Here is a 22,605-nt window from a genome sequence, read left to right on the forward strand (position 1 = left end):
TTATTCCGTGGTTTATTAAGTTTTCAAATTTACACTGACTCTTTGGTCACCCGGTAGGTACAGGTTCTCAACTGAAATATCACGGATTCAGTTCGGAAAAAACCATTTCCTTTAAGCAGTCGGTGACTGATTTATTACAAAGATTTTTATACACAATCATTCTTTTCAAACACAGTCATAGCTGGTTATGGCACAATGGCCGTCTTTAGATGTTGAGACACTGCATTTGGTGAACAAATGTTCATGCGTTGTCAAGCTCTTTCACATGATGAGAATCATTGGGAAACCTGAAAACGGACAAAGCGTCACGAATGTAGCCCAAACGTTTGACATTGCTTACGGGAGTCCCGGACCACAGGCACTTCTGCCCCAAGGAAGTGACATGGTCGACCACGGTCAGTGCAGTGGCAGATAACCACTGCACTGTACAACAGGCGGGAAGAGACCAACATGAAAACAAAGCGTGCAATTGCATTACCATTTAACAAGACTGCAAGTCACACAATCTCAACTCCACAGTAGCACGGAGACTCCATAGGGGTGTTCTCGCTGCCAGAGGAACAGTACGTTGTGTTCCGTTGGCAGCTGCTCATCGGTGGCACCGTGTTGTGGTGGTGCCAAGAGCGTAGGGACTGGACCACGAGGAGTGGGGTTGGGAGGACTTACCATAAAGATCAGATTCAGTCTGAGTAGTGATTCCGGGCGTATCCTCATATGGCGAGAGGTGGGAACAAGTAACGCTGTCAGGGACATAGTCGTTTGGTGGTCCAGAGGCGTAACGTTGTGGGGCCACACCGGTTTCCAAACTTTTGAACGCGGGACACTCACCGGTCAAAGTTATTCTGACACTGTACTCCTTCCACGTGTGTGTCTTTCCAGGGGTTCGCCACTGATTTCATTTTTACGGATGACGGTGCGCTACCTCTTTGAAAAGCAGAGGAGCCTTTTGGAAAAAGACTGGCCATTCCCCAGAGTTAGCAGAGAAGGAGGACCTTTTGGAAAAAAGACTGGCCATTCCCCAGAGCTATATCGCATGAACCACCTGTGAGATACTTTACGGAGACGTATTGCCACACTTGCACTTCCACCACGGCCATTCAGAACAGCGCTGGTGGAGGTATGGAACGCCCTACTGAAGGAACTCTTTACTAATCTTGTGGCCCTCATGGAATATGTTGCAGAGCATATATTGCGGACACACGTCGTGTTAAGAATCGTGTCCCAGCATTCGTCTTCAGATGAAACTATCACTTCTGGTCGTCTCACTGTGTATTTCTTTCCATACTGTACTGTAGCAGTTCTTTCTGTGTATGGTCAAAGTTTGATTGAATTATGTTGCTTAACAGCGACAGACACATCATGCAGATGTTACTTTGGTCGCTGTAGTTTCGCACAACACTGCATTTTATTTTCATAAGAACCTGACTTCCTGTACCAATAACAAATCATCAACTTCATTTTTCAAATTTGCTTTAGATGACAATGTATCGATTTTTTATGATTTTCTCTGTCAGCTCTCGTTACTCGCTTTTTAGTTTTCTCATAATTTTCTGGCAATCAGTTTCATGTCCGTGAGGATATTTTTTCTGATTATTCGACTAATTTCTTTCGGCAAAAGTTGTCTGTTGAGCCCTTCATTGAATGTAATCACAACCTTATTTTATAATGTGTTCATTTCTTCGATGGTGTTAATTGTTGGATGAAGTGACATAAAGTGAGCGAGGTGGCGCAGTGGTTAGCACACTGCACTCGCACTTGGGAACAAGACGGTTAAAACCCGCTTCCCGTCATTCTCATCTAGGTTTTCTATGATTTCCATAAATCGCTATAGGCAAATTCCGGGATGGTTTCTTTGAAAGGGCACGGCCGACTTTCTTCCCCATCCTTCCCTAATCCGATGGCGCCGATGACCTCGCTGTTTGGTCCCCTCCCCCAAATCAACCAACTAACCAAGTGACGTAAGATACATACGATTGTTTCTTCCTAAGTCTTCCTCTTTGCTTAGGCTGAAGTCAGTTAAGTTCGCTAGTCATACTGTCAGTGTAGGCGTTTCGCTCCTGTTTATTATGTTTCCGACCCTCCGATTTTTCATTTTGTTCTTGCTTGTCTCTTCTCTCTTACATCAAGCCTTGTGGGACTTTGCATTTTATCTGATAGTACTGAAGATTGACAACCTTCATGACAGATCAACCTACTCTCTCTTCACATCTCGATGTTTCCAAAAATTGTCTTCTGTTGAAGCATCTAAATTCACGGTTGTCGATTATATTAGAGTTATCGACTAAAAAGATTTTTTTTCACAGAATACACATAACACACCAATCTCGGAATAGATCTCATATATGCTCCAAGATTACAAATCGCAACCTGTAGCTGTTCTGTTCATTAGGAAACGAAATAATCATCATGTTATCTCACTGACAGTTTTTTAGAAATATATTGCAATATATACTGCATGTTGGAGTGCAAGACTTTTGACACCTCAATTAATTGGTAGCTTATATAGTTTAAAAAGAGAAATATATGAAGTGAAGTAAAATACACGGGAAATCAATAGTCTGTGGTGGCAGCAATAACAGGATTTCTAGTCAGATGACTACACAGTTACCAACACAACATCAAATAGCGGTAATGCAGGAGTTGGACTAATCATAAATAAGAACGTTGTAATCTGGGTGAACTATTACGAACATCGTAGTGAATGCATTATACCAGGTGGTAGAGACAGATAACCAAGACCAACTGCGATAGTACAAATTTATATGTCTACTAGCTCCCAAGAACATGGAGACATTGAAACAAATGTGCGATGAAATAAAATGCCTTTTTCAGTTCGCTAAGGGAGACGAAAATATAAATTCATTGGGGATGGAATTCTGTACTAGAAAAAGTAAAAGAATGAAAAATAGTAGGAGACCATGGACTCGGGGAGAGAAATGAAAGGGGAAGACGCCTGGTAGAATTTTGCACAGAGTACAATTTAATCATTGCAGACACTTGTTTTAATAAATTGAAGATACAGCAAGGCTTGGGGTAGAATATCAACTGCGAACCATTCTTCCAGCAAGTTAATTACTATCGTTTCTGGCACAGCGTTTTTATGTACAGTACTTGGTTCCTATGTGGCCCACTCCAGGACACTGTCACCTGTTGCTTTCACTCACGTCTGTCGATGCCCCACGTAAATATGATGTTCACACACTGTACCCGTAAACGTGTTAATTTTCTAGGTTCACCTGACTTTTAGCTATCTTTATATTTACTGGCTTTTCTCTTATTCGTAGTCACTGGTTATTTGTTGTGAAATTGACACAAAATGTCATTGCTACTGGGCGTCAGTGCACGAAGATAATAGTTTATGTAACACTTGTGGGCCTAATCGCAGAACATTGCTCAAGTGAATGGGGTACATATAAAGAAGGAGTAACTGGGATTTTGAACGTATGCTATGAAGGGCAGCAGGAAATGGTCACAAGTTTCCTTGACCCGCTGGATACCGTTACGGTAATGCTGGACAACCTCGACTCGCAGACGCTTGAAGACAGACACCAACTATCCATTGACAGTGAATTTACGAAGTTTCAAGAGGCAATATTAAGCTACGAACTGAGCCATATTTGGCAACCGCATACGTGTAGCTCACTTAGGGACTGAGAAGAAAGTTTACTGCACGCATATACAGAGTGGTCAGCAAAAGTCTCAAAAACTTATAAGTGTGATGCAGGGTTAAGGGAAAAAAATCGGTACGTTTCCGAGTTTATTAGCTTTGAAGTCAGCCGATCAGGGTTACGCGCGCAAATCAAGCTACATGCGAAATACAGTTAATGTCTGTTGTTCTCATAGCGTAGATGACAGCGCACGAAAATGCACAGCCTTTGACTCGGGTTCAGTCATCACTATCGTCCCACGTCCACCTTTTTTAGCCCTCGCTTGTTCGGTTTTAGGTAATCCAGTGAAGAACACGTTCGGCGATACCGTCTCTGGCAGACCGCTCGAAATTGCACTCGTAACGGCCTGACTGGCTAACTTCAGTGCGGAAACGCCACAACGTAAATATTTTTTCTTAACAATTATTTCTCAACACAAGCTACACTTCTGCACAGTTACGTCCTTTTCGGACAGTTTCTGACCACGCTGTATATATTCAAGCAGTCATTATCGCACCAAATGGGAATGGAATGGGAACAAACCGCTGATATGTAGTAGTGTGGAAAGTATCCGCTGGTTTCATTTTATATATTTTTTTACTTACACATCAAGTTCCGTAGGACTAAATTGAGGAGAATATGTCCTAGGTCATTTAAGGTGTCAGTACATGAAATTACAACATAAAAGTAATAACAGATAAAAATAAAATGTTTATGAACCTGAAAAAAGTCAAGCCATAAGTTTACACGAACGCAATCAACAATACAAGAATCAGCTTAATTTTTAAAGGAACTACTCGATAGAACGGAAGGGGTGACCCATGAGGAAACTCTTCAGTTTCAATTTGAAAGCACATGGATTACTGCTAAGAGTTTTGAATTCTAGTGGTAGTTTACTGAATATGGATGCAGCAGTATACTGCACACCTTTCTGCACAAGAATTAAGGAAGTCCTATAAAAATGCAGTTTGATTTCTGTCGAGTATTAACTGAGTGAAAGCTGCTTATTCTTGGGAATAAGCTAATATTGTTAACAAGGAATGACAGTAAGTAATATACATATAGCGAGGCCAATGTCAAAATACACAGACTCGTGAACAGGGCTCGACAAGAGTTTCATGAACTTACACCACTAATTGCCCGAACCGCCAGTTTCTGAGCCGAAAACAGTCTTTTAGGATGTGAAGATGTTACCCTAAAATATAATACCAGACGACATAAGCAAATGAAAGTGAGTAAAGTAGACTAATTTTCGTTTCGAACGATCACTCACTTCAGATACCGTTCGAATAGTAAAAATGCCAGAAGTAAGTATTTTAACATGATCCTAAACGTGGGCTTTCCACGACAGTTTACTATCTATCTCAACACCTAGAAATTTGAACTCTTCAGTTTCACTAATCATATGCCCATTCTGGGAAATTAAAACGTCAGGTTTTGTTGAATTGTGTGTTGGAAACTGTAAAATCTGAGTCTTACTGTGATTTAGCGTTAGTTTCTTTTCTATAAGCCATCAAAGTATGTCATAAACTGCAGTATTTGAAACCGAGCCAATGTTGCACACAATATCGTTTACAACCAAGCTCGTGACATCAACAAACAAATATTTTAGATTTAATCGTAATACTAGAGGGCACATCACTTATATAAATAAAGAACAGGAGTGGTCCCAACACTGATCCCAGGGGCACCCCCCCCCCCCCCCAACTTGACTGTACCCCACTCAGACCCCACATCACAGCCATTCTCAACACTGTGAATAATAACCTTTTGCTGACTGTTGCTAAAGTAAGATGTGAACCAATTATGAGCTACTCCCCATGTTCCGTAATGGTCCAACTTCTGGAGCAATAATTTGTTATCAACACAATCAAAAGTAGGTAAATCAAAAATTATGCCTAGCGTTTGAAACCTTTTGTTTATCACATCCAGTACATCACAGAGAAAAGACAATATAGCATTTTCAGTTGTTAATCGACTTCTAAATCCGAACTGTGCATTTGTTAGGGAATCGTGTGATTTAAAATTATCAATTATCCTCACATAAACAGCCTTTTCAATGACTTTAGCAAGCACTAATGGCATTGAAATAGGTCTAAAATCGTCTATATTATCCATTTATCCTGTTTTATTAAGCAGCTTTACTACTGACTACTTTAATCGTTCAGGAAACTGACCATTCCTAAAGGAAAAATTACATATACGGCTAAATACAGGGCTAACATGTGCAGCACAGTACTTAAGTAAGTCCTTAGTATTCAGTGATTTAACTATTGACGCAATCTCCCCCTTGTCTGTATCGCAGAAGAGTATTTCAGACACCAATCTCGGAAAGGCATTTGCCAAGAAAGTTATCAGATGGCCTGTAGAAAATATTTTTTTTTTAATTCACCAGGAATCCTCAGGCAATGGTTGTTAAATACTGCACATATATCTGACGTATCAGTAAGAGAAATATTTTTACTACAAACTAACTTCCTTCCACAACTGACTACATGGTTTCAATTTTATGCTGTGAATGAGCTATTCTATTTGCATACGACATACTCTTTGCCTTCCTAATAACATTTACAGCACCTTACTGTACAGTTTGCAATGGAAGGCTGTAGCTTGAATGTCACTACTTCTAACATGTTGATATAATTTACGCTTCACAGTGATTTGCAGAGTGTGGATATTGACGCAGATGTAAGTGCACGATGGGGCTCTTGTCACTGAGACTGCGTAACTGAAAATGTTGCTCTGTTTCAGATACACGTTCATCCCCCAGGAACGACGACGCTGTTTGACCACGTGGCAAAGGAATATCTGCCGGATGAACTAGGAGGCACTGCCGGTCCTATCGACAAATATGCCTGTAAGTATGCGACGACACTAGAGATCCCCTTAGAATGGTGGAACGATACTTTGAAGTTCACAAACTAATATCTCGTGATAATTCTGTTGCTTTCACTGTGGGCACTTGTTGGTAAACTATTGCTTGCAAATACACACTTTTTCGCAATTGTTTCACAAACTATTTATTTTTATGACCCAGGTTTCAGGTTAGTAGCCCATTGTCTTCCATTATTACTGAAAGAGATAAATATGCTGAGATTCTTTCGACTTTTTGGTTAGAGGACTGTGCAATCTTCTTTTACTGCATAACGAGTGCAAATAACGCTGTACTGGGTGGGATGTATTGGTGCCGAGTAGTGCGTCTTGTGCTGTTGTCTAACAGACGCCTGAATAGTTAAATGACAAAGGTGCAACCGCAAGTGCCATAGTCGACATACTTAAAGCAGACCGCGCTCCATGAAAGTAAAAAAAAGGGGAGTTGTCATTCCGTCGCAGACTTGAAGTAGACGTCCGCCATCTTACATATCCCAAAAGATTGGCGGCATCGCCCTCATACACTGAAGTGCCAAAGAAACTTGTACACCTCCCTAATATAGTGTAGGATCCCCGTGAGCACGCTCAAGTGCCACAACGCGATGCAGCAGGGACCCGACTGATGTCTGAAGTAGTGCTGGAGGGAACTGACACCGTGAGTAGTAAGTGGGTACGTTGAGCGCAGTCGCAGGTTACTTAATGATGATGTTATTCATTTTCTTATAAACTCTTTTCTCTTATAAACTCTTCACCTAGCCACTTACTTACCAATATTTTGTAGAAACGGATGCAAGCCACAAATTTTTAAAAATTTTCAACTAAAATTCTATGCTGCGAATCTTATGTCAAAGTCCTTTTACCATACATCACTACATACATAAATGTATCTTTCGGAATTTTATCATTGAAAGTTGCACACTGCTTCATTGTAGTTTTCTGTGTAGCTAAAACATTCATTCTTCTAGACATATTTATAACATAGACATTTTTATAAGGAAATAACTCTCGACAGATCCACAGAAAAGTGCAGAACATTCACTATCGAGCATCATCCACGCGTTTCCGCGTTCAGGCCTCTGCCCTGTATACACGACACTTCACGAAGACTAAGTTCAGAATTAACTGAACCGCTTCATTTTTTTCGAGTCGTTATTAAATACACAGGCGAGGATAGAAAATGTTTTCTCTAGTGGCTAGCACTACCCATGCATAACGTACTTCTGACTTCGTGAGATTGTGGCCATATCCTTCAGTCGACGTATCTGCAGTGAGTTTTGACAGATTAAAGAAGTTTCCAGTTCTACATATCTAGTTAGTATTTGTGTGACAAACCTGGTTCGAGAAAAAACAAAATTACACAGATTTCTAGTTCAATATTTTAAATAGTATTACTCAGAATAGCTGTTAAACAGTTTAATTAGATTATTATCAAAGTTTAAATGATCAAAATCGATGCAGAAATAGCAAAGTTATCGTAATATTAATTTTCTGCGTCCAGAGACGTCTATCGAGAGCTTGCTTAACTGCTGCAAGACAAGTGTAGCTGAGAGCGACAGAGACAGAGAGATAAGAGGCGGAGCTAGTTATCTGAAGGTCGCGCAGCTGTTATAAAAGTCTCCAGTTTCTGTTAGTCACCAGTGGAGTTAGCGATCTCATACGGACAGGAGTTATGCAATTTCTAGCGCACGCTGCGGCCAGACGCAGTCTGAAGACTGTCAGCAGACGTCGACACTTAATAATTACACAACAAACTCTCCATCATGAAATTCGTTATCATTATTTTTAGTTCTCGTCATTCTTTTATATTTTAGTTTAATTTTACCAACTTTAAAAAATTTTAAGTCCCAGTTATCCATTATTTTATTGAATCTTTCTGGCAAAATAATTTTAAGCTTATTATCGAGCTCAAGACGAATTTTATCACCATATCTAGTCTTTCAGCGTTCACAGTCAGTAATGTAATAGTGCTCGCTTACATCATGCTCACTAGTCTTTTTAAACAAATTAGAATTTTTACATTACTGAGATTCTTCAGTAAAGTGTCCATTTATATAGAATAAAATTTTAATAATCTTTTAAATTTTAATCTTTACAAATATGACTAATGGATGGGATGAATTTCAATTTGACATATTTGTCGAAAGAAGTTATAATACAAGAGAGAAACAAGCCATCATTAATTATAGAACACTTGAGAAGTCAGAGGCATAGTAAACATGTTAGTGCACTAAAGAGAATTTATGGAGAAGAATGCTAAAAGTACTTTGGTAACTATGAGGAAACAGATATAGAAATATGGGAGCAAAAAGAAAATTCCATTTCTCTCTTTTCTATGACAGTAAAACAAACAGTAGATTCTAATTTACCAACTAATAATCTATGTACAAAATTACATTAAAACTTATTCATTATTTTTGAAAGTTTATCACTCTATAACCAAAAAGTTAAACAATCTAGAATACAACAAAATACAACTAACTACTTTATTCTATTTGTATTAGTCATGTGGTATGAATTTTTTATTTACATTAGAAGATATAGATAATTTTTAATAGCCATAAGGCACTGTATCATAGTTATCTAAAACAATTCTTTTATCATACTGAAACGAAAATTCTTTCGTAACTTGTTTGTTTACCAGATTTTTAGTATCAATATCTCATGTTATCGGATTGTATTCTAACTGTATCTTTTCTTTAACTTCACTTTCTATTAACCTTATCATTGATTTGCCATTCAACTTTTGAATATTTCTGTAATTTAGAGTAAAGCCTTTTACCTTCATTTCTGTCTTATTATCATTTTTCTTGTAATAATAATTATTTGGACCTATTGAAGCCCAATGTGTAATCCAATTATTTCCTAATTCATCCGTCCAGTCACCTCATATACAACCTGTTTCCACAGTATTTTTACCATCATCAATATATGCTACAGAATCAGTATCAAAATATGCAACAGATTCTCCTAGTTTATCTAACATATCATACAATCTAAACCTTGCATTTGATGTAGTGAATTCAGCTATGAAAATATAAGTAGCTGCAATGTTTTCCACATAATAATCTTTGAAATTTTACCTCATCTGAACCATCTGCTCTATATTAAAATTTACATCTAAGTTATCTAATCGATCATCCAGTAATATCTCATAAAATCGTTGCAAATCTGTCACATATTCTGTTTGACTCATATTTTGCCTTTGTCCTAATTTGTCCCATAGTGAATTAAGACATATCTTATCAACCACTCCTTTTCCAGGATTTTCCTTTATTCTATCACGATTCAAGTCAATATCCAACTTCTCTTTAACTATTTTGATGTATTATTCGTCACTATCAAAATTATGAGAACTAGTTTCTAATTTTATTTTCATAAAGTCTTTCACATAATGTTCAAACAGGAGATTGCTTTTATTTTTAAAATCCCATACTTCATAAACTTTTAAAACTTTATATCCTTTTTCTACAGCTTTCTTTACTTCATCAGTCATGCAAGTTTCAATAAAACTTCTTTCTTTATTACTGTGATTGCATCTACTTATTTGTTCTTCTACACATTTGACACACACAGGAAACAATAGTTTTTCATTTTTATCGATTTGCATGCATAAAGGTAAAACAGGATGATAAAATCCTTTAGGAGCTAATACTTTACATTTTATTAAGCCATACCAATTTTAAGAATAATATCTTGGTCTATATATTTTTCTTGGATGTTGTTTAAGAGAGTAATCATGATATTGCACAGTAGGATAAATACCACATACATCAATATATCTAATTTTTGAGCTAATACCATCTGCTTTAGCTCTTAATTTTATTGCATTTGTTTGTCCACCATAAAACACACCTCTTGGACTCAATGGTTCAATGACTTCCAGTAATTGCTTAAGCATTTTATACTCTTTTGAGTTCATCCAATCACATTTCCACATTTCCATTAAATTGTATCCAGCATTCCGTAATTCTGCACTTCTTCTTAAAGTCTTTTGATAAATATCATTCATAGTTCCCTTATTTTTGTTGGTAATTGTTTCACTTATGAAACATTTTTTACATCCATGCCAATAACAACCAAGGTATTGATAAATAGTGTTAGTTTCTTTATCAAAACGATCTACTTTTGCTCCTGCAGTTCTTACTTCTCCACCTTTAAGAGCATGTGAGATATTATTGTTGTTTAAACTGTTCAACCAAGCTATTGATTGTTTACTGCAATTCTCCTTCTGTTCTTTATCCAATACAGCGATTGTATTTTCTGGTAAATATTTCGATCTGTAAATTGCCATACAAACGCCAGCAATTGTTAAATAACAGAATGGATCAATGTTAGCAATTTCCAGAAACTGTTTTCTTGATTCCAAACAGCCTCTTCTTAACATATCTACATCATAATTACAATAGTCGTTAATTTCTTTCTTCATATTTAACACATAATTTTCTTTAACTCTAGAGCTGTGCCATTTGAGAAATGCTTCTCTATCTTTCGGTTTCATAGTGTCAACACAGTAATAACTAGTATCAGGCATTGGTCCTATGCAGTTTTCATTTTCTGGCATATTGAATAAATGTGGGAAGTAACCTTTCTTCAAATCTTTCAAATCAAAAGCTTTTGGAAAACTACTATGTGGACCTTGTACAAAGTTACTACTATCTATAATTTTTATACCCTATTGTTTGATCTCCAATAACATTAGTTTAGTTCCTGTGTAGATGGTATATGGCCTTGTATTTTCAACACAGTACTTCAAAATGAATTGGGAATCATAACCTTTTGCATAGTGAGCTATGAATGTGTGATAACTGTTCTTTGCAGATATCATCCACGTACAGAATTCATCATTTGTCTTAAATTTATAAACAGTATCACCTTTAAAATTGTAGACAATTATAAGATTTGGAAAGTGTGTTCCAGTTTCTTGAGTTGCTTCGTAATGAAACCATATGTATCTCTCAGTATAGGTACAACTCACTTTCTTAGGGAAATCTTTTTTTACAACATTAAATTCTTCACCACTGACTACTTTATTGCATTTGAAAATTTGAAGCACTGGTAAATATAAAAATCTTGGAATTCTCCATTAACATAGCAACCTTCTTTACTACAATTTGGGCAACCTTGCACTATAAATACTTCACCAAATTTTCTTTCACAGATACCACCTTTTTGCAATACAGGTTGCAATTAACATTTATGATTTCCAATTTCCAGTACTTGTTGACAATTTCTACAAAGTTCAAAGCCACATTTATGTTCTTTAGATCTTAAACAAATCTTTTTACATCCTTCACACATGTAAGCTGTATCACAAACTTCTTCGTTATTGTTCAAGCATTCTTCAATATAACAGTATCTATTGCATTTCTCACAGTAAATCTTATTTTCTTCACTTTCATGTTCCGGACTTTTGCATAATATGCGTACTTTTCGCTGTACTTTACATCTGTGAGCATCATTGTTGTTATATAGCTTGTTGCATTTATTTCAGAAGTATACTGACCCCAAGAGAGCAGTCATACTATTAATTACATCAAAATGGTTGTGATCTTTGTACAGATAAATCTTAATTTCTTTCTCACAAGCACTATAGATAACTGCATTAAAATTTTCAGCACATACAACATTTATTTGAATATCCAACAATTCTTCTACATTTTTAATGACATCTAAAGTAAATCCTTCTTCATTGTATTTGCCCAACTGATTGCATAATATATTGGTTAACTCCTTATGTAATTTGTATTTATCTCTTTCTCTGATTTTCTTAATCTCGTTTGTAGTTAGTTCTCTTCCTAAAATATTATTTGTTTGGTATGTCAAAACCACAATTACAGCTCTAGGACAGCAGAGATTATCATCATTTTTAATTCTTGTGATGCATATCTTAGTCATTTTGTCTTCAGCCAGATTTATTATTTTTTTACCTTAACTGCCTCTGGGAATTGCTAACATCTGAATATTAATTGACGTTTCTGCTATATCAACAGTTTCATATGATGTTAAGATATCCCTCATTTTATAGTATAAGACTTCAATAGATTATTGAGTATTATTTGATGCTTTATAACCTGTAGAAATTGGATAAAACATTTTTGGGATATTGACTGTTATATTCAGTTTATCTCCTTTCCTGAAACTTGTCCTCTTTTTAGCTACTTCCATAGATTTGAGTGCTTTCGTTATATAATCTGTTCTGTCACTAACAGTAACGAGTTTTGCAATGTTAGCATCATTAAAAACAATTTTATAGTCAACAGACCATGCTTTAAATTTTTCATTAAATTTAGATCTAATATCTTTTTTCTCAAATAAATGGTTTTTAGTTGGCTCATCATCCTTTTCTTGCTCAAATATTTTACTACTAACTGGGTAAATTTGATATAACCTCACTATATATTCCTCTGTTGGTGGACGAGGTTTTGCAATAATATCAACATCAATTCTATAAAAGTAATTTATATTTGGGACACGCTTTGGTTTTGATCTAGTTGTTTGAAATACATCTGGATGAAATTTTAACTGTTGTAATACAATGGTATTAATTAACTCTGATTTCTTTAATGTATTCTCTCCTTTTATACCAATATTCTTAGCACTAGCTTTGAGTTCAGTTACTTTCAATTTTCAAGAGATCTTGTGGGAAGAGGTAAATTATTTGAAATAATTAAGTTGATAAGGCCATCTTTTCTAAGTGCGCTATATCCTTGTAAATTATTCATTCTGCAATAATCACGAAGTTGAGCAATTGTAAAACCTTTCAGAAATGCTTCCATTTATTAAGGATAAATTTTATTAGATTTGAAAAATTAGAAATTAGCAGCCAAGGTGACTACTAATTTATTTAAGATAATTTTAATGGATTTGAAAAATCAGAAATCAGCAGCAAAGGTGACTACTAATTTATTTAAGATAAATTTTAATAGATTTTAAAAGTTAGAAATTAGCAGCAAAGTCAAATTTTTAGTAGTATTTGTCTGTAAATCTTTTTTGAGATCGCTTTCAACTACTTCTTTTCCACACTCACACACTATTTTCCTTTTATGTCTATATTCTGGTTGACAAGTCTTACATCTACTTGTGAGCTTGTCCCTAGATATATGACTTACGTAAAAACAGCCAAGATCTTTAATTTTTTGACAGCCAATTATTTTTTAAAAATGTTTTAACTGCTGTTGTTGCTTGTGAAAAGAAAGAAAATCTTTCATGTCCTTAAACATTGCCGAAGGACTCTTATAATTAGATACAAACTGTTCAAAATAGTCTTTTTTGTTATTATATCCATTTCTTGTAAACACTTTATGAAATTCTTTACACATATATGAAAGCTTATCCTTTGAGTATTTGTGTGAATAAAAGTTATCAATTGATTTCTCTACATCACATTTTTACACTTCTTGTGCACTTCCATTTATTGAGATAAGATTTCATTAATAATTAAAATTTTTCCTTAATAAATAAATCCTCTGTCATGTTGCTGTGGGATTGATAGCTGTGTAGACAAAGTATTTACACTCTTAATTTTCATTCTATCACTAGTATTTCTACTGTCTTTTTTTTCCTTTATGAGTTTTTAGTACAATACACACTTCACGAAAAGGAAATTATTATCTTTAATGATACACTTTTAAAGCAATTGCAGACATCCGAATAGTTACGAAAATTTTAATTTACTAATGTATTTTTATTCTATATTAAATGTAAACATCTAATGCAGTTGTTGCATGTTCAGAATTTAACATTTTTGAATTCATTCAAGAAAGGAAGTATGAATTCAGTTTAGGAAGTTGGGTCAATGACAATTGGATTCCTTTGTTTGAAGAGAACAACGTGTTAATCACGAATGACGTTCTTAAGTTTTTGTATGGAAATACAGTATCCTCCTCCGGCTGCAGCAATGTCGGACATTTGATGTTTTACCGGATTCCTGATATCCATGATACAATTGTGAAATAGTCGTACAGGAAAATCCCCAGTTCTTCGTTACCTGAGAGATGCTGTGTCCAATCGCTGATGCACCGATTATAACACCATGTTCTAACTCACTTAAATCTTGATAACCTGCTCCTGTAACAACAGTAAGCAATCTAACAGCTGCTCCAGACGCTAGACTTACATGTTTTGCCGGCCGAAGGCCCGTGTTCGACCTGTTTACATATCTCTGTATTTGAATAAACATGCCTTTACCAGTTTCTTTGGCGCTTCATTGTGCATGGAGGTAAGAAAAATAAGGGAGGTGGCACTACAGACTCAAGTCATAGATACTATCGAATGTTTTTTTGTTCTTGGATGTGTATTTGGTCCATAATACAACACTGTAAGAGTGACGTCATGGGCAAGTGTCACTGCTGTGAACTTGGGGGTAGGAATGCGGTGACCCTAATGTTTTGGACTAGTTACGACGGCCGACATCGGATTCAAGTTTGTGTCGCAATGGTACCTACCCTATGTTTTTTAGCTCAATGCATTTATACCTGCTTGGTTAATCTCAGTGATATCTCCTCGTGACGTCACTCTGACGTGCCCTTTCTCAGTTTCGACCCTTCAGTATACTTATCGACTTTCCAGGCCGTATCCCAAATAGTATCTGGTGCTTTCATTGTGCAGAAATGTAGTTATTTCATAAAAATGCGTCGTTTACGGATGTATTAATCGATACGATCGTAATCCAAAATTTATGGGCTAACAAAGAGCATGTACGTAAGTTTTTTGCAAACGTTAACATTATAAATATTGTGCATACTACAGGCACTAAAAACAGTTTTCTATCACCTCGATTCCGAGAGTTTCGCAACCTGTACAATAAACTGGAATAGAGATCAACATAAACATCATTTCCTCCATTCCGAACAACATCGCTTTGGTTCACTTCGAGACGCCTGGACACTTCCCTTGTTGAGAGCCCTTCCTGGCAGAAAGTAACAACGCGGACGCGATCGAATCGTGGTATTGGCCGTCTAGGCATGGTTCAACTACAGAAAACAAGAGCTGTGTTCCTCCTTCCTGTTGGAATGACTAGAACTGATCCACTGTCGTACCCTGTCCGTCTAAGAGGTGCTGCTCATGCATGGTTGTTCACATCTTTAAGCAGGTTTAGTGACATCTCTGAACAGTCAAAGGGACTGTCACTGTCATACAATATCCTCAGTCAACGTCTATCTTCAGGAGTGGTGGAAACCAGGCTGATGCAAATTTTTTTTTTTTTGATCTGTGTAGTTGGAAGCAGAAAATGTAACGAACAATAAGCAGTACCAGTAAGCAAGCAAGCATTGCTTTCTCTGAGTTCCAGCCTCATTTGCTATCGATATAAATATAGTAAACGGGAAGTAAACCGATTACAAAAGCATTCTTTTCACACCACGTACTTCTCTTCTTGATTACTCGAGATACATCAACAAAAAATAGGTTACGACAACGAGGCTATATGTGATGTATCACTAGAGTAAATAAGCATTAAATGACAAAAAACGTTCGAAATTGCCTTCCTTACACTAAGTTTTTCATGAAAGCACCGTAATTTTTAATATTAAAAGAAAAGAAGGTGTTGCGTGCACACGACAGAATTAGGTGAATAAGGAGCAATCGTAAACAATCTGCTAATGCTTTGGACAAATTAAGATGCTTCAAACCAACGTACAGTGTAAGTTTATAGCGCCATCTCTCTTCTTTTTTTACTTCCATGCGCCGCCAGGCACAGTATTGTCGTATTGTCGGTGACGTCTCCACTATTCTTACTTCTTATGTCAGTGCTAAGTGTAATAAAACTCAGAAGGAGCGACCCTGGTTTTAATCATTCGTGAAGGTAGAAGTGTTCTAACCTGGAATATTTGTTGTTAACTGTATTGCACCATCTTAGGCACGTAAGAGAAATTTCATTTTTGAAGTTAAATAGATGTAAGAAGATTACTCTAAATATTTATGAAACTAGTTTTTCACTTAGAAGATCCATATTCATTGTATGTATAACAGACTGGGGCAGCATATAATTCGTGGAAGACTTTACATCTACATCTACATGAATACTCTGCAAATTGCACTTAAGTGCCCGGCAGAGGGTTCATCGAACCACCTTCACAATAATTCCCTATTATTTCACTTTCGGACAGAGCGAGAAAAATAACGAACCCTTATATCTTTCCGTGCGAGCTCTGATATCCTTTCTTTTATTATGATGATCGGTTTTCCCTGTGTGGGTGGCGTCAACAAAACATTTTCCCATTTGGAGGAAAAGTGTGGTGATAGATATTTCGTCAGAATATCCCGCCCCACCGAGAAACGCCTTTGTTTTAATGATGTCCACCACAAACCCTGTATCATGTCAGCGACACTCTCTCCCCTATTTCTCGATAGTAGAAATCGTGCTGTCCGTCTATGAACTTTCTCGAAGTGCACCGTTAATCTGGTAAGGGTTTCACACCAGGCAGAAGTACTACAAAGGAGGGCGCACAAGCGTAGTGCAGGCAGTCTTTTTAGTAGATTTGTTGCATCTTCTAAGTATTCTGGCAATAAAACACAGCCTTTCATTCGCATCCCGCAAAACATTTTCTATGTGTTCTTTCTAATTTAAGTTGTTCGCAGTTGTAATTCCTAGGTATCTAGCTGAATTCACGGCCTTTAGATCTGAGTGACTTATCGTGCAACCGAGGTTTAACGGATTTCTTTTAGCTCTCATGTGGACGGCCTCACACTTTTCATTATTTGCGGTCAATTGATAATTTTCGCACCATAGAGATATCTTTTCTTAATCGTTTTACAATTAGTTTTTCTGTTCTGAAGGGTTAACTAGATGATAAATGAGATTGTCACCTGCAAACAACCTGTGACAGCTGTTCAGATTGTCTCCTAAACCGTTTATGTAGATATGGTACAGCAGAGGGCCTATAACACTATCTTGGGGAATGCCAGAAATCATTTCGGTTTTACTCGATGACTTTCCGTCAGTTAGTACGAAATGTGATGTCTCTGACAGGAAATCACGAATCTAATCGCATATCTGGTGCGGTATTCCATAAGCACGAAATCTCATTACAAGCCATTTGTGATGTACGGTGTCAAAAGCCTTCTGGAAATCTGCAATTTCGACACGGTCGTAATATTTCTCTTGTCATCACTGGACAATTTAACTTGCAAATCGCATTCACTCCACTCACGAACACCGAATTTATATGTGACAAATCACCGTTGCACACAGCCGAGCCCATGATCTCCCTGCACCGCCTAGACACTATTTCTATGTAAAGATTTTCATGGGGCGCAGCAGCATCTTGAGACCAACGTATAAGATGGGTGAACTTCATCAAGTGAGTGGAACTGTCCACATGGTGTGAGTGATGAAGAGTTAAAGCTATAGCGGCAGATCATGCAGTAATGTCGCTCAGTATTAAAGATAAATAATTGCATCTTGACATCAGAACAAAATTTTATCTTTGGACATCAAGTGTAATTATTCGTGATGCTTGACAATGATGTTATTACTAAAAATTCAAGTACCTACGAAAGAGCTACTTTAAAGATTAAATCTGTTACCCAGCAGGACCAGTTGCGCCAACGGCCTTGCCGCAGTGGTAACATGGGTTCCCGTCAGATTACCGAAGTTAAGCACTGTTGGGCTGGGCTAGCACTTCGATGGGTGACCATCCATTCTGCCCAGCGCTGTTGAGTAGTGTAGTGCACTCAGCCCTTCTGTGGCAAACAGAGGAGCCGCTTTATTGAGAAGTAGCCGGCTCCACTCACGAAAACTGACATACGGCCGGGAGAGTGGTATGCAGAGGACATGCCCCTCCATATCTGCATCCAGTGACGGATATGGGCTGAGGATGACACGGCGGCCGGTCGGTACCGATGGTCCTCCATCCCTGTTCGGAAGGAGTTTTTTTTTAGTTTTATCAGTACCAGTTAGTGAACTATTGATTCAAGAGCTGAAATATCCAGCTACTTCGAACTTTATAATTTTCTCCGCATGAAATGGCATGCTCAGTGCGAGTGCGTACTGTGTAGTCGGAACTCATTAGATCACACACACCACTTGCTATTAAAACCACTTGACCTTGCCCATTACAAGCACTTTCTTATGGATACATACAGTTCAATAGCCAAATAACAAAATAAACAAAAACACACATCCTGTTCTGTACATAGTTCCGCGTAGTCAGCGCGTACACAACTTTCCCACTAGAGCGCGCCCCACTAAGCACAACAGCGCAGGTGCAGCACTCGTCCATCTCTGCACTACGAGATGGCGCTGCCTTAGAGATGGACCAAATTCTGCTCCCGTCAAACCGAGTATTAATATATAACGCAGCCAATGAGATTGCTGCTAACGTAGAACCTTCTCTCCTCGCGGATCACACTCACACAGTGATACATGAACGCGCGAGGTGTTAAACAAGTGTACAGACCTCCGATTAGTCAGTCTGATTTTGTCTGCACCAGTCTGCACCAGTCTGCATTAGTCTGTACCAGTATATAGTCAAGTTTCAGGCTGTACCTGAGAAGGTTACCATATTACTGTATGTAGCCATGAAGATAAATGTATAGACACTTTGTCAAGTATCAGAGATATGTGAGAATAAGATTAACGTACCAAGACTAAAGGAACTTCAGATTGTCAATTGTAAACAGCATCCAGAATCAATTTACGTAATGTCTATGCTTTTTATTATTTTAATAAATCTGTGTGAAAAGTAATCAAGTTCGGTTTAAAGCTGGTCACCGTCAATCTGATACTCTAAGCGTGCAAGCGGCATTTCTATCGTCTGACCTAACGGCAGAAGATAAACACACCATGATAAGACCACGAGACATATTACTGACACTCGCCTACTTCGTTAGAGCGATAAGTCAAATAATCTGATGGTGTGTGTACTGAAGGTCTTACAGTACGCACACCACACATCCACACACATTTCGGTAAAGACAGAGAGATAACGTACGTAGACTATTACAGTGAGAGCTGCCCTGCGATAATTCTTGATCGTTTCAATTAATTTTACTGTGGATATCTGGTGAAATTTGATTATATGGAAAAACACTGTTTAGCACTTGTTTGAGCACATCAGATATGAAAAATCTGCAAATCAATGCAGTTAGGTAAACAAGTACTTATAAAAGGTAACATAGGCTGTTGCTATGGAAAGAACATGTTAGTATACTATGCCACTTTCCTCCTCAAAATCCCACAAGCATTTTACAGTAAGAACTGTTGTAGGTCAGAGGCTCCACCAGACAATGATGGTCCTGCACTCACGTTCTGTTGTTCGTTCTTCTCGCCAGAACGTCATAGATAATAAATTGCCAGGTTTTCAAACTAAAAACATGGGAGATTTTGGAACTGTGCACAAAGTAGTCCCATGGTGAAATTATCGGTATGTTTGATCGTTAGGATGCCGCTATGTGTAACTGTACAAAGATAATGGGTGTTTCCCAAAATGTTTACGCACTGAAACTCATTTTACAAGACAGGCTGAAAGTTTACGAGAATTCATCATTGTACAGGATATGTAAAAGATATGGTTAAAACAACCTTCATAGCATTATCGCTCTATATATATTTATTGTAATGTTTAATTACAGCAACTTTCATAGAATCATAGCACTATTCATATTTGTGAAAATATTTAATTACAAAATCCTTTATAGGATCACAGCCCTATTAAAATTTACCATTTGATTTGCACTCGTTAAAAATGTGACATTATATTTTACATGTCTGAAAAACTCTCTACGAGAAAAGCTGATTTTTGTAACTATTTGTAATCCAGCTTTAATATGCTCAACAGAAGTTCTGTTTGTTACAGCAGTCAATTTGTGAGACATCGATGAAAACACCCTTTCCGTATGAGCATTTGGTCCTGGAATGCTCATTACAGGCCACGACATTTTTTCCAATGTGGCACATTATTTCCTGTGTTATGATTGTTGCATTCTACCAGTCTATCAATATCCTCCTGATACCTGACGGCAGTTGTCATAAATTTATTTGAAACAGATTTTATGTACCTGTTAAACCTGATAGTGAACGGGAAACCAGAAAACTTTAGAATTTTTTAAAAAATATCATCATGTTCAGAAATGTCGATTACAGTGGGCGCTCGGTCTCGGCCACATATAAGAAAGCTTAAGAAATAAGGTGAAAGACATAGGAAAAGTACTTTATTTGTACTTTATTTAACAAAATACAGTCTTATTAGGCAGATATTACTTGAGTCATTCTCCTATTATGAATTTAAAGAAAAGAACGTAAACTATGAGAATTTAATTTCTGATGATACACACAGAAACATTTGTTCTGTGATGTCAGAGGAAATCTGAACAGCCTCTGCCTTTATTTTAGTTTTCCTCACGAAGCTAGTGATCTAACACTGCATGCTGTTTTCCAACTCCGTTATTTCTGGCAAATTGGCTACAGTATCAGAGCGTGATTGTGAGGGCAGTAGTGTTCGCCTTTGAGGAGTAGTCCTCCTGTTCTTCATCACAATGCTGTCCCTCTCGGTCACCTAACAAATGCCCTGCAATTCTTAATTTGAAATCAAGATACTGCAGGATGCCTTTCTTTTGCTCATCATTCACAGATCTATGAAGTGAAAAATAGTATCTATGATCCACTTACTGGTGCTGATGCAAATCCTGTACAACCTCATGATCTTGTCAATCATGTCTGTGTTATCCATATTTTGGTTGTAGTAGCTGATTACATTTGGACTGGGAGCATGACTGTATCCGCCATTTTTCTTCGACCGCCTTTTACACTGATTGATAGGGTGCTTCCCAATCTTGCTCGATGCCGCTGTCGCTGGTTTTGGTCATACCGTTTTACAACAGAAATTAATCTTCTCTTACTGTCTGGCCAACAGAACCACGTCCATGATTTGCAAGAATCTTGTCTGCTGTTAGATGGACTGCTCTGGGTATTCATAGTTTCATTATTGTTCCAGAAAATTATGGTAGTAACATAACATATACTTCGCTTACAAAAGATAATAATGTTGTATCATACACTGAAGAACCAAAGAAACTGGTACACCTGCCTAATATCGTGTATAGCCGCCATGCGCACGCAGAGGTCCTGCAACAAGACGTGGCATGGACTCGACTAATGTCTGAAGTAGTGCTGGAGGGAATAGACACCATGTACCTGCACGGTTGGGAATTCTTCTGAAGAGTTTCAAGGAATCCCGGAAATGCTCAAAAATGTTCATGTGTGGGGAGTTTGGTGGCCAGCGGAACTCAGAAGAATGTTCCTATAGCCACTCTGTAGCAATTGTGGGATGTCGCATTGTCCTGCTGGAATTGCCCAAGTCCATCAGAAGGCACAATTTACACGATTGAATGCGGGTGATCAGACAGGATGGTTACGTACGTGTCACCTGCCAGGCTCGCATCCAGATGTATCAGGGGTCCTATATTACTGCAACTGCACACGCTCCACACCATTACAGAGCCTCTTTCATCTTCAACAGGCCCCTGCTGAGGTGCAGGATCGATGGATTCGTGAGGTTGTCCCCATACCTGTACGTGTCCATCCGCTCGACACAATTTGAAACGACACTTTCCGACCAGACATGTTTCCAGTCACCAACAGTCCAATGTCAGTATTGATGGACCCAAAGCTCTTTGTCGTGCAGTCATCAAGGATATACGAGTGGGCCTTCAGCTTCGAAAGCCCGTATCGATGATGTTCCGTTGAATGATACGCATGGGGACGCTTGTTCATGGTCTGGCATTGATATCTACAGAAGTTTGCGGAAGCGATCCACTTCTTTCACGATGAACGATTCTTTGCACTCTTCGTTGATCTCCTTCTTTCAGGGTCTTTTTCCGGCCCCAGCGATGTCGGACATTCGTTGTTTTACCGGATTCGTGATATTCACGGCACACTCGTGAAATGGCCATACGGGAAATTCTCCATCGCTACCTCGGAGATGATGTGTCCCATCGCTCGTGCGCAAACACCACGTTCAAACTCACTCAAGTCTCGAAAATCTGCCATTGTAGCAGCAGTAGCCGATGTAACAACTGCTCCAGACACTTGTTGTCTTATATAGTTGTTGCCGACCGCAGCGCCGTGTTCTGCCTGTTTACATTGAAT

The 22,605-nt window shown here is 37.8% G+C and overlaps 1 protein-coding gene across 4 annotated transcripts in view; it reads left to right on the top strand.

Annotated features, from left to right (window-relative positions):
* LOC124615270 (retinol-binding protein pinta-like) overlaps positions 1 to 22,605 on the top strand; it is a 152,393-nt gene that overhangs the window by 123,909 nt on the left and 5,879 nt on the right. For all 4 annotated transcript variants that reach the window (XM_047143017.1, XM_047143018.1, XM_047143015.1 and 1 more), the window contains one exon: positions 6,399 to 6,504. In XM_047143017.1, coding sequence (XP_046998973.1) covers positions 6,399 to 6,504 — 106 coding nt within the window. The remainder of the gene's footprint in view (positions 1 to 6,398; positions 6,505 to 22,605) is intronic.

The sequence above is a fragment of the Schistocerca americana genome, chromosome 5, assembly GCF_021461395.2.
Source record: "Schistocerca americana isolate TAMUIC-IGC-003095 chromosome 5, iqSchAmer2.1, whole genome shotgun sequence".
Taxonomy (NCBI): Eukaryota; Metazoa; Arthropoda; class Insecta; order Orthoptera; family Acrididae; genus Schistocerca; species Schistocerca americana.